We start from the raw sequence: 12,861 nt of genomic DNA, 5'->3' as shown, positions 1-12,861 counted from the left end.
CGAAGAGAAGTCCTCACACGAGGACCAAGTCGAAATGATAACACAGCATTTTTTCTCAGGGCAAAAACGAAATCGGATAGCAGCAAGCGGAACTGGGGGACCGTTTAACAACATTGAGACGGTCCCTGAGGATGTTGCGACCCGAGAAAGAAAATTTTTGACTGTGGGAAAGGTCGAAGGCGATCGAGCAAGTATAGAAATCCAGAATAATGGTGACAAAAATAATGATCAGGGTTGTCCGTTCTTTGTTCAGAACGAGGCAACAGATCGGGGAAAGACCAGCTCCACAGAGAAGTGCAAGGGTGTCAAGCAACGAACGGATCCACCTGGTGCCAGAGACTGGCGAAAGCAAAAGAAAGCAAAAATCGCAAGTGGGACGGGAAGATAATAATCATTTGAAAGGATAATGTGAAAAGGTAGAAGCGACAACAACGCAGCCGCGACACTGACGGTTACGGCAGGGTTGTGCCCCAGCTTAAAAGAGCAGCGACCTCACCGGTTCAATCTGAGAGGAATACCAGTATCGAGGATCGACAAGCGTGTCATGTCGAGATAAAATGTACAGATTTCCCTCTCTGGGGGAACGAAGTCGCTTGTGGAGCGCGAGCACACGCCTCAGCTACCACGCACCGACAACCGGATTCTTGCGTTGTCTGGAAGTTTTCTCCTGTTAAGGCGGCACAGAAAACATACACTGGAGCTTGACGCGCACGGAAAGCAACCTGTTTTCCCGGAAAAATAAACGAAAGACAGAGGGGAAGGCGTCGAAGCTGGCACCTTGCACGTGGGAACAAAGACCGAAAGACTTCTGAGGCTGCGCGAGCAATGCATACACCCTGTGCTCAACACTTCTCTGTTGTGTCTCTTAGTTCTCTCCATCTGCAGATAAGGGGTATTTTGTTGGGTGGAAAAAACAAAGAGGGGGATGGAAAAGCAAGTGAACTCTTCCCTGGCGAGGACAGAGACCGAAAAACAGCAGACAGTGACTATGGTTCGTCCGCTTTTTCGAGGTGGATGTTCGATAGATGCAACGCCGACGAAGGGAAAGAACCGACGCTAGAAGTGACTGGGAGAACCGTAGGCAACCCCTCCTCCCTCTCTAAGAAAATCTCGACCTCGGAGGGAAAAGATTTTTATACGCGAGACAGCGAGCACCTGGACGACCTTCGCTGTTCAGATCTAGCAGCCACGCATGCAAAGAGTACCCAACAGAAAGCCCCAAAGAAAATGCGGTTGACAGGCTCCGTGGTATGTCTGGGGGTCTCTTTGACGAAGCCGAAGAAAGATAAAAGGAGGCGATCGAAAGGTGAGGAGTCGCCACGCGAAGAGAAAGCCAAGGAATCCAGGAAATATGAAACATCATCCTCGACGATCTTCTAGCGCTCGTCCGACAGGTGCCCAGGTCCACCCGGTACGGTCACCTCTTTGGCCAAGATAGACAACGTGGAAAAAAATTACTAGGAAATTCAACGAAAGCTCAAAGAATACAAAAAGAGTTAGCAGAGTCGCAGAACCCTTTGATGTTAGCTGCTGTTCCTGGATATTACTGGATGCATTCTCACACAGCGGGATCAGATCAGCGATGCTAGAGTGGAGAACTGCCTTCCAGACTTCCAGGCATCTTTTTGGCTTGCGCCGGGGCTGAATGTGTGCGCAGAGCAATCGTCATCTGGCTGCTCGACCGGTTTTCTCGTATTGCCAGTTCGTCTCTGGAGAGAGTCGAGCTAGCTACTTCAGCACGCGCGTCGAGTTGGTTTCTGAGACCCGAGCTCGCAAAGGACAGGTAAAGTTTGCCTTTTTCTTCGCCTTTCGCAGAGAGATCGATGCGCCAAAAAGAGCGGAATCTTCGACCTCTCAGCCACGTTGGAGATGGCGTGAATTGAATAGCATGCGCGTCTCAGAACGGGTAAGACAGAATAGCGAACATAACTCTAAGTAAATGAGTTAAGCAGTACAGGGTTGAACTGTGCGGATCAACGATGCAGAGTCTGTTGGTCCAATCTTAGGGAGGACTAGATGTGGATTTATCGATCTTAGTGAATATATGTTTAGAGGAGTGCCAGGATGCACGTTTCAGCAGTAGTGAATTCCTGCGATCGGTCACCCCAGCACTGTCAGAAACGCGCGGAAAAGCAGGCGTCTCCACTTAGCGTGCAAATGGAGTTTGTCCAGAATGCTGTTACAACGAGAGAAAACAACCACTCAGGCGTGTGTACAATCAAAACCATCGTACCGTGGGAAACTCTGAGACACGATTATTATAAGCCGTTTCAGGGGAGTGTGTACGACGAGTGGGTCCACCGGTTTTGATCTTGATTTTCTTTTTTTACTGGATCCATGCTCTAGTGTGGGAATGCCTTTTGTTCTCTCATGGGTGAATAACGGTAGTTTGAATCGAGGGGTAGTCTGTAGAGATTCGCCACAGATGCGACTTGCGTCGCTTACAGTTCAACACGCCAGAACGGAAAAGGAAATTACTCTTTTAGATTGGGGAATGAACTGGAAAAATCATTGTTGTGGCTGAATCACAAACAAGGTCATGAAGTTATGGTTTTGGGCTGGAGATTGTGTCTCAAGTGACTAACAGAGTGCTTGAACGATAATTACATCAGTGCAAGACTTCTAACCTTGGCTTCCGCCTCAAGACGCCTTTTATCCTGACCAAGTGGAGCTCCTCAATTTCGCACAAGCTTGGAGTTTGCACTGCGCTCCTCAAGGACACGCAGAAAGCCGTCACATTCGTTTGCGTCGCAAATGCACACTGGGAAAGTACAACTAAACATTCGCTAAGTAAAGTGCGCTGTAGAACCGGAAAAGCTGATATCACACAAGCGGCAGCACACATTCATACCTTTTTGCGCTCGCTTCTGCTCTGCGGTCCCATGTCGATTATAGTTGAACAGTTCTGGACTGCTGATCAGTTGTAGAGACACAATATCCACTTTTAATATCATACCCTAAATTGTCTAGCTTCGAGGATGAGCCGGCTTCACACGAATGATCACAGATGCTCATTGAGGATTGCGTAGCATCGCTTTTTCACGACTTTTCTACTCCCATAGGCGTGTGTCAGATAGCAACCTGATCTAAGGTAACAAATTCGATGTACGCTGAACCACTGTCGGAGCAGAAGAAAAGAGGGGCAGATCGTGAATGCTGCAAGAAGCTGTTTTTTTGTGGTGGCGCGAATGTTACAAGGCACCTGGTGGCTTTTCTAGTCGAGTTGCGGGCTTTTGAGGCGGCTCCTTCAGCGTGCTGTTGCTTTTTTAACTGGTAAGGAGAAAGAATGTCTTGTTCCCAAGGCGAGGAAGGTTGTTACAGAAAACGGCCACCGATTTGGATCCTCTACGTAGAATCCAGGAAGACACAAGAGAAGAAAGCGAGATACATTCCCGACGCACTTTCATTGTGTGTGCTTGCGTCTCGAGCTCCACGAAAGAAGCCGCGAATGTCTCTGGAAACAGACTGGTTAAAACTGACAGACGCGCTGTTCCTGGTATCCGCAGTATCCCTAGTCTATTAACTTCATCGAATTCCTTGGTACATGTGCCTTGATGGGATATCGCAGAAAAAATGAAAACTATCTTCAAGACTGATTCGTGTCTGTTGCGCGACGCGCACCCTTAAGCCTAGAATTTGTTTTTTTTCAAGACTACAACAACCAGTCCACATTCGCATGGCACTTAGTTGGCAGTTACGAGGAGAGTGGCGAGAAAAAATGAAGCAACTGAGCTCAGTTCCTCGAAAGCCAGGTCAGGCTACATGTGGCAACGAAAGAACCGCTGCGATGGGGGAAACCGGGAAGCCAAGTAGCGCATCCATGGAAACGAGTATCCTCGCGACGACGCCCAACCCCATAAGAAACAAGGCGCCGCAAATTCGAGCAGGTACCGTGGGGAAGGTTCTGCTCCGTCGCCTACGTCCCGGCAAAGGGCCTGCCTCAAGAACGCGATGTCAATGTCACGAACGCGCGCAAGAGAAGAGGAGCATAATGCGCTAACCGTATGCACGCGTCGAGTACAGAACCGCGTACTTATCTATGGTCAGATATGTATAGGGCCCAAGCATCTGCCAAGAGAAAACGGATTTTTTTGTTCTTTGCCAGGTACAAAACGATCGTCGGAACTGGGGTTCTGATTTCAGCACGTTTACGCCGCCCGTCTCCTCTTCGCCGGGCCGGGGTCGCCATCCTCTTCGTCTTCCTCGTCCTCCTCTTCCTCTCCAACTTCGATTTCCTCGACCTCGTCTCCATCCTCTTCTTCGTCTTGGGAACCACTCGCGTTCCCCGCAAACGGAGCGCCGGCGTGACCTTCTTCACCGTCTTCAGAGTCTTCTTCGTCGGACTGAACTGAACCGTCTGCGCCCTCTGGGTCGCCGTCCTCGTCCTCTTGCTCGTCGTCGCTGGCCTCTTCGCTATCATCCTCATCATCGACGAACTCCTCCTCTTCCTCCTCGTCTTCTTCTTCCTCTTCCTCCTCGCGGCGCCGCTTTACCCCATGCCCGTTGCCAGCCAGCTTCTTGCCGCCCCCCGCAGCCGCTTCCTCGAACTCCTCGTCTTCTTCGTCGGAAACATACTCCTCTTCCACCTCCTCTTCTTCCACGTCCTCGTCGCCTTCGTCTTCTTCGTAAGCGTCTCCGTCTTCCTCGACTTCTAAACGCAGAGGGGAAACATACCCAAATCCGACCGCGGTGCATGACAGGCCCACGCACAGCGTACGCAAATGGAGGCGCCGTAGGAAGGGCGGCAGTCCGTGTCTGGATGCTAAAAAAGCATGCACGAAACAAAGCGTGACTGGAATCTACAGAGGAGGCAGCAACCTTTAAAGCGGCTCCATGGGATGGATATACTGCACGTTGGACTCCTCGTTTCGACCTTCGAAGCCTCTGTCTAACGGACCTCCGTTCTTCTGCGCATGCAAGTTGATACTCGGTCTACGGGAGAAGACGTCCGGGAGGAGATGATAAAAATGACGGCCAAGAACGGCAGGTCTCCCGCGAGAAAAACATGCACTCTTCGCTTGCTTGAAACACAAGCACGGTCAAGGACGAGAGAAGTCCTTCACAGCTGGCACGTTGACTGTGTTTCAGGTGCTCGATGGTCCCGGTGTTCTCTGGCACTCGCACGAGAAAATATGTCATCTCAAAAAACCACGAAAACTCTATTCAGCTGTGCGTTTCTAGGGACGCACTTCGTTGGATCAAGTGCCCCTCGATCGAACAGTTCCGAAAGTAGGTTCTAACATTCGTTTTGCCGGAAGACACACCCACCCCATAAATCTTCTGAGGCCAGCCGCGCCGCACGCTGGAAGCGATACCATTTCCTATCCAGAAAAACATAATCTTGTCCCTCAGCGTACGCGAGGTGGTAATGGACTCTAGCGAAACCGTTTCATTCGCGATTCCCAGTCACAGACACGGCACAGAAATTCTGACACTGAAGTACGACATCCTTCCTTTGTAGGAACAGGTGAATTTGCGCTGAAGAAAATGAGACAGTTTCGGAGAATGCACACTTCAACAAGAAAAAAAATAGGCACAAAGTTGCTGAAGAACCGCACACGTTTGAGAGACCTCAGAATTCATATTTTTCAAGACGATGACACGGTGCGGCCGACAGCAGATCAGAACAGAACTCACCATCAACTTCTTCCTCGTCCTCGGCCGCCACCTTGGGGGGCTTCTGTGTGGGATCCTCCTCAGATGGAGCTGACGTGGTTCTCATTGTGGGAGAAGATGGGAACTAATCCGGCAGAAAACCAAGGAAAGTTGCTCTCACCCACTTTTACGACAGGGTCACCCTTCAACAGACTTCCCAAGATGAGATGAACGTTTTGTCAGAAACAGCCAAGGGTGTCGAGAAAGGTTAAGACAGCAGAGGGCCCTTCGAAAACGCTAGAAAGAATTGAACATGGGAGCTTAGCACTCGAAAGAAACTGTAGTCGAGCGTGGATTTGAGAGACTGGAGAAAGAAGATGCCCACTGTTTTTGGTACGATGATGATGACCAAACTTGGGGCGCAAAACCTGAATAAATCCGCCCAGAGTGATGCCGTTATCCCGCAAAACTACTATTAGAGAATCGGAGCTGATACTATCGTTTCTCGGAGAGCTGAAAAACTGTGAAGACGGGCCGTTCCCAGAACAGGCAGGAATCGCGATGCAGTCCGTGTTCGTGGCACAACCGCCTGCGTACAGAGGAAGTCCTGTGGATAACAGCAGCCTGCTGGAAAGGGAAATGACAAAGGCTAAAAAGAACACATTCCACCACACAGCAAAGCAAACTGACGGACCGCAACCCTCAAGCGAAGGGCGAACGTTGGCGTGAAACGGCACCGGACGAGGAACCGCTCCTTTCTGTCCCCTAACGCGAAGCGAACTTCTTCAAGTTGAAGCGACTGAAGGGAGTCGTCGCCCCAAAATTATCTTGTTTTGGCGAGTGAAGATGACTGAAAAGAAGATTTTGAGTTGAGATCAGCCGTCTCTCGAGACCGGCAGGGAAAGTTACGAGCAGGAAATGTCCGCACCCCAGAGCGCGCTACACCCGGACACCAGCCGGGAAACGAGGCTGCGAGACGCCGAAACCTGTCGTGTTTGCGCAGCTTGTCAAGTGATCCAAGCATCCAGATGGACCTGAGCTTTCTGAGAAAAGGGGGAAGTGTTTCTTCTAGCGAAATCGTAGAAAAACTTAACCCGACAACGCGCCTGTCTCTCGGTCCCGGCTCCTACTCTTCGCAGAAAAGGAAGCAAGCTCGGCACAACCACCTGGGCGCGACGTGCGCCGCTCCCCCTGTGTGAAAAGGAAACGTGAGAAAGCTCTCGGCAAACTGAAAGCTTTGCACGCACGTGCACTTCGTCCACACCTTCCGCATCTTCTTCTTGCTTGGGCCTAGGAAACGCCTTCACGGTGTGCCAACGGAACGCTTGTATACCGGTGGTTGTGTGGCCACAGCTCTTCCCCTACAGAGTCGGTGGAACGCGAGCGCATTCAGGAAGTCGGGTTGATCCGAAACGAGAGGAGATCTCGACACCGTTGTGTCGGCTGAGAACGGCAAAGTGCGACGGTAGCACCGAATGAGAAAAAAAACGCTGCAGAATTCTACATGTGTGTATTCTACGATGCTGCGATTCTGCCAGACTCAGATTCCGCGGACAAGGCAAAGAGGCGGTTGCAGTGGGATTGTGCTACGGCGACAACGCGCCAAGCACAACTCTGGGCGTTTGGTATCTGCGAACGTAGATTAGCAACACAAGTGTTCCTAGTTCACGATACCGTTGGTAGTGCACACTCCACCTTCCCAGCGCACTGCACGATCCACTTTCTTGGACAACGACACGCCCCCTATGACGAAGGCTTGATTACTCAATATAGACTACCTTCACTGGGACGGCAGGTGCCGGCCTCGTGCTCGTGAGCAGCGTCGCTTAGAGATATTTTCGTCTCGACTGGAGTACGTGTGTTCTGTGGCGCAGGGAGTGGTTACCGAAATTTCGTTGTGTGAAGGATTCGAGTTGCGACCCGCACGCAGTCTGCAGGACGAGTCGCTGGACAGCCGCGTATTTACGTTGCCGGACGATCAGCGGATAATTTTGGCAGTATTCAGGAACGCCGGTTCCGATCCGGACACAAAAAGGAAATCTGAGCCACTTCTTTATCCGGTTGTGTGTCGCACACGGACTTCTTCGTACTGAACTCATCTGTAAGCTACCTGTGTAACGTTCGGAGGTGGCCGACGTAGTCGCACTGTAGACAGAACAGCACGGAGACGAGTCATGAGGCACGCATGAATTGACACTCGTTATGAGACACCCCCATGTGTACCATTTGGACAGAGGCAGTGCAGCCGTGATCGGGGTACAGATAAACCCTCCACTTTGACAGAAACGTGCCTCAAAGCACTAGTACGCCGCAACTGCAACAAATGGAGTGTATTTCTGAAGTGCCACTAGTCTGCTTATGTTATGCCACGCTCCCCGAAAGTCCTTCATTTCATACACGAATACTCGGCAAAAAGGGCAGGCAGTTTCTTGGCTTTCTGCACCCTTAATAGAAGTCTTTTCGATAGGATTCTATCGTATCAATCTTCTTAGCATATGGTAGAACTATGACAGTCTTTTTGGAGTTGGATATTGCACATGGAATGCAACGGACAGCGCACTTGTGCCCACATTACATGACGACTGGGATGCCACGGCGTCGAGGGCAGGTTCCAGAGCTGCTGACTTCGCAATCGACCTCGGTCTACATGACGCTCTGGTAAACCGTCTCTGTTTGAGTGCTGAAGCGCACGTAACATGAGTTGTAGAGTTTGCGACTGCGTCGGAGAATGGAGAATTAGAGAGGGTGGTGTCCCAGAGCAGCAATGATGCTGCGAAGGTGGTGGTCATACCGTCGTTCTAGAATGGACGTACACGATAGACCACATCGATGACTTCATAAATTTCGACGTGATGTGGGGCCATGGGATACCAACGCACGCGGCTAAAATGAACGTGCGCCCCCTCACATATCACTTCTCGAAAGGAGGTAGATCTCTCGGCTATCGTGAGAATAACTCCGAATCCCAACAATCGACGTCGCAGAACTCTATTCTGTGGTTATTTGAGAGTCCTCTCGCAGGGAGAACTCCAGTGTTAAGTCGCTCTTCTCTGTCTGCGTATCATTTTTTGCAGTCAGGAACGGCGGGATGGCCCGGAACCAGTCTCTCTCTCTCGTAGCACAATTCGCACCCTCCAAACTAGTTCAGAAGGGGAGTTTGTAACACGATGCGACGAATCTCTGAAATACCGCAGGTTTCTTCCGGACGGGTGGGACTTTAGCTAGATGTACACACATGGTGCTGCAGCGCACGAATTAATTCGTCCACTGCCTTACGGTGGAGAACACAGCTGAAAACTCCGACTGCCGCATACCACTACACTACTGCTACCGGTGGAACCACAATACACGTAAACTGACGATAGTACGTGCGAAGCCGGGCATTTACGTTTCTACCGGCGTGCCAGAACAGCTGCGTGCCTTAAGTGAAAAAACATTTAGGGTTGAATATTCCCGCTTGACAGGAGTTACCGCCGTCTGGTGCTCCACAGTGAGAATAGCTGATGTGCATGGTGGCGTCTTTCTGAATGATGACTGCTCAAGTCTCCGCTCTACCCATCCCCCCTGTAGAGACAGCTTCCTGCAGCCTGAATTTTCCAGCCATCGCTGATTACCTGAGAAGTTGATACTTGGTACACGTCGGCAGGAAACAGATCCAAACATTTCAACTCCAAAATTGCAACATATTTTTGAAATATCAAGGACTGCGTTGCGTCACACATTTCGGCCGTGAGTTTCCGCTTTTGTCGATAGTCAGGTGCACTGCAGCCGACGTATCACGAGCGTACTTCGCTCAAACCCTCCACGTAACACGTCACTACTCTCCTGCAGAGTTCATCCTACAGAATACAAGACCGGTGCCTCCGGTAATAAATCCACCTCTACAGGCGTGCCGATGGCCTGGGGCCGGACGCCGAACGCACTTGTTACTTTCAGACAAAAACACTCCATCCCTCTAATGGCTGGGACTACCAAACTTCCGGCCCCTGTTCTCACGAACCGGGAAAACTGAGTTCACGCTCGACCGTTCCCGACTAACCTGGACATGCACGAAACTCCAGTCCGCGCGACAGATGCGACATATACCACAAAATAGTGTTGTCTGTTGCCCTGGCTCTTTACACTGTATATCCAAAAACAGGTGCGTCGTGAATCTTTACGCCTCATCGTCACTCGGCAGACGGCCGTTCTCGGCCTGCCGCTGAGCCTCGATATCCGACTGCGAAGCGCTATTCTCGACTTCCTGCATCGAATTGTCTTCATTTTGTGGCGAATCTGGGTTCTCACCATCCTGAGGCGGTACTGGCGACTCTTGGGACAGGGGCACTTCTGAGGGAATTTGAGACAAAGGCAAAGACGGGACAGATTCAGACTCAGACGGACTTTCTTCCGCTGGTGTTGCAGACCCGCTGTTTTCAGGCGACGGCAAACTCGGTTCCTCTCCGGCCGGCGGAGAATGGGGAGGAGCCTTGCACCCCAAGGAAGGATCGTCGTTGATCGCTGTCAGGCCGCTGCTTGCGTACAACTTCTTCACCTTGACCCCATCTGCAGTGAGTCCGAATGCCAAATCCGGACTAACGCTGACGCCAAGATCCACGGTATTCACTTTCCACCCGTCGCTAGAGTTGCTGAAACACCAGCACAAAAGACAAAATTGGTCGCGGAGATACAGTGGATCTTGTAAGAAACACTTCGGGCTTTCTATCCCCCACCCTCGATTACTATCCCGCACCCTCGATTACAAGCAGACTTCTTCCCTGTAGTCAGTGTACCTACTCATTCAATTCCAGCGATGTTCAACTATCTACGACGCTGATCAAAATGGGACTCTGATTCGCTGGTGCCCGTGACAAAAAATTCTCAAGGCACCAGTCATTTTGCTAAACACAGCGCATGCGTAGTATCGGTCATCCACTATTCTATTTCAACCGTGATAACGTGTTAGTTCTCGTTGTCCTCAATCTGTGTGAATTCGACCTACGTGTTATCAAGGGCGAAAACATCACACTGGAGTGCGGATCCATCATTTGAAGAACAAACGAACATGAACGCATCGTTGTGGCTCTTGATGGGCAGAGATACTTCTTTTTCGTCTATTTCCGACGAGTCTTCACCAGAAAAGTTCTTCAGAAAGCACTTTCCCGCTTTGTCTGACGGCACGCCGTCAATGTCCTTGGAATAACACATGATCGACGCAAGATGGCTTCGGCTTGTGTCCCCGCCTGTCTTCGTTGGCCTCGTGACATAGAACTCGAGAACGCCATTATCCCATCCTGCACCAGTCACTTTGACCATTTGATTCGGGGTCATCACCCCCTGAACATGAACAGAGTTACATGGCACCTCGACGAGCTCGAGGACTGCAGAAACATAACACAGTTACGACATCGGTTAGACTTTCCTAATTGTACAATCCAGCCATTATCCGAATCGTTATGCATGCCAACTGACACGCCCTTCGTATGCATATAATTGAAGAAACCGCGAGTCTTTACGTCACAGTACTGTACACAGGATGTAAGAACCCACCTCCTGGGCGGGATCAGGGACACTCGGGGCATCATTGCTTCCCATGAGTCTCGTGATACACAGAACAGTGCTAACGAGAAAAGCACTCTGGCGTCCTTGCAAAGTAATCTGTTGTCACGGCTCAAGCAGCAGTCTTCAACACACAGCCAACAAGACGCTTCAGGCGCACCAGACGGTATCACGCTTTTAAAACGGTCTGCCATACTAACCACCGCGTCATCCATCGCGCGATCTGCTCAGAGGATGACGTAGGATCGCACATACAAACTCTACAAAAAATTTGGTGTTCATTTTGTCCAACACCTGACACAGTCAGGGTAAAAGAAGAAGCGAGCGAAAGCTGCGATAGTCGGCCCACACTAATCTAAAATGCATCCCCCAAATTCCGGTTTTCGCCAACGAGGCTCAACCTCGACTCACATGTGCTGAGCTGAGCTAGGGCCACCGGTTCGTTGACAAGGACACTGGGCTGCGCCGCCGGATTTCCAACTGCAAACACACAGACACACAACAAGCACGGAACAAAAGCGTATTCCCGATGAAGATCTATATATGGTTTACGGATTTACCCTTAGGCGCTCCAACGTCCCCGCTTGTCTTGAGACGCACCCATCCACGACGCCAGCAGTTCCTTCCATACCGCCCGCCCAGAACGTCTGGCGCCAATCTCGAAAATCATGAATACTATGGATTCCGTTACTGACGGAACGCCCAAGTCTACGAAAGAAACGCGGACGTACCTTTCCTTGCATTGACAACTGCTGGAAAAAAAGCAGCCGCGAAGGCAGCACTGGACACGGCAGCGAGTTTCATGTTGGGAGAGTGACGTGAGTTGTGCGTAAAAAAAAAACAATCCACCCACCAGGTCTCGAGACTAGAGGGAGGGCGCGAAACCAAATTTCGGAAGTACTAAAACTGTCTTCAATGTGACGAGCTTTACCCAGCTGCGTCACAAATCCATGGACTGGAATTGCGTCTCTTAACCGACGGTGTGCTCACACTTGGACAACCGTGTACTGGCGTATACACGCGCACCAGAAAAGCGTCGATAGCGGGTGAAATGGAATGCGACGAGTTGACGAGATAAGCGACGCACCGAGGCTCTGTCGGCAATACTAGGTATTAGAACTGGCCAGGTGGACTGAGCAAAACATCGACGGGATCGGACAAAACCTGTACAAAAACCTCCCACAAGCTTCGGTGATCTAGGTACGCCAGCCGCAGCCACTACTCCCGAAACGACTTCTAGGTCCTGTGCTACCAAAAAAGATAGCGACGCGCCGTAACTATGTCGGAAATATTAGTTTTTGTATCCGGGCATATGTGCCATGCAAAGTAACTGCATCGGACGAGTAGCTCTGTACAGAACGCCCCCGTACGCAACTGTGATGATTGCTCTGAGGCACGGCAGCCACAGCCACTGCTCCCGAAACGGCTTGTTTTTTTGTAGGACCTGTGCTACCAACAAAGCAAGCGCCGTAACTTTGTCGGAAATAGTGGTTATTAGATTCGGCATATGCGCCATGCAAAGTAACTGCATCGGACGAATAGCTCTGTACAGAACCCCCCCGTACGCAACTGTGATGATTGAGGCACGGCAGCCACAGCCACTGCTCCCGAAACGGCTTGTTTTTTTGTAGGACCTGTGCTACCAACAAGGCAAGCGCCGTAACTTTGTCGGAAATAGTGGTTATTAGATTCGGCATATGCGCCATGCAAAGTAACTGCATCGGACGA

At 50.7% G+C, this 12,861-nt stretch overlaps 2 protein-coding genes across 2 annotated transcripts; both read right to left on the bottom strand.

The window, feature by feature from the left end:
• Window positions 1-3,167: 3,167 nt before the first annotated feature.
• Window positions 3,168-8,530, bottom strand: TGME49_214950 (hypothetical protein). Its single transcript, XM_018779669.1, has 3 exons — window positions 8,166-8,530; window positions 5,638-7,740; window positions 3,168-4,651 (listed from the first exon to the last, which is right to left on the bottom strand). Exons 2-3 carry the CDS (start codon window positions 5,720-5,722, stop codon window positions 4,149-4,151), a joined length of 588 nt encoding a protein of 195 aa, XP_018635714.1. The 5' UTR covers window positions 5,723-7,740; window positions 8,166-8,530; the 3' UTR covers window positions 3,168-4,148.
• On the bottom strand, window positions 6,913-12,576 carry TGME49_214940 (MIC2-associated protein M2AP). The gene is made up of 5 exons (XM_018779668.1): window positions 11,865-12,576; window positions 11,545-11,613; window positions 10,577-10,955; window positions 7,481-10,223; window positions 6,913-7,038 (listed from the first exon to the last, which is right to left on the bottom strand). The coding sequence occupies exons 1-4, from the start codon at window positions 11,935-11,937 to the stop codon at window positions 9,752-9,754; spliced, it is 993 nt and encodes a 330-aa protein (XP_018635715.1). The 5' UTR covers window positions 11,938-12,576; the 3' UTR covers window positions 6,913-7,038; window positions 7,481-9,751.
• Between the last annotated feature and the right edge of the window lie 285 nt (window positions 12,577-12,861).

This window comes from Toxoplasma gondii, chromosome X (genome assembly GCF_000006565.2).
Source record: "Toxoplasma gondii ME49 chromosome X, whole genome shotgun sequence".
NCBI lineage: Eukaryota > Apicomplexa > Conoidasida > Eucoccidiorida > Sarcocystidae > Toxoplasma > Toxoplasma gondii.
This window is presented reverse-complemented; position numbering and strand designations above follow the sequence as displayed.

What these genes read in the sequence shown, in the direction of transcription:
- TGME49_214950 (XM_018779669.1), bottom strand. Translation starts at nt 5,722, where the DNA reads ATGAGAACCACGTCAGCTCCATCTGAGGAGGATCCCACACAGAAGCCC. An exon ending in GGACGAGGAAGAAGTTGATG is followed by an intron (nt 4,652 to 5,637) that starts GTGAGTTCTGTT and finishes CTCTGCGTTTAG; the next exon opens with AAGTCGAGGAAGACGGAGAC.
- TGME49_214940 (XM_018779668.1), bottom strand. Translation starts at nt 11,937, where the DNA reads ATGAAACTCGCTGCCGTGTCCAGTGCTGCCTTCGCGGCTGCTTTTTTT. An exon ending in AGTTGTCAATGCAAGGAAAG is followed by an intron (nt 11,614 to 11,864) that starts GTACGTCCGCGT and finishes GTGTGTTTGCAG; the next exon opens with TTGGAAATCCGGCGGCGCAG. An exon ending in GTTTTCGCCCTTGATAACAC is followed by an intron (nt 10,224 to 10,576) that starts GTAGGTCGAATT and finishes CTGGTGTTTCAG; the next exon opens with CAACTCTAGCGACGGGTGGA.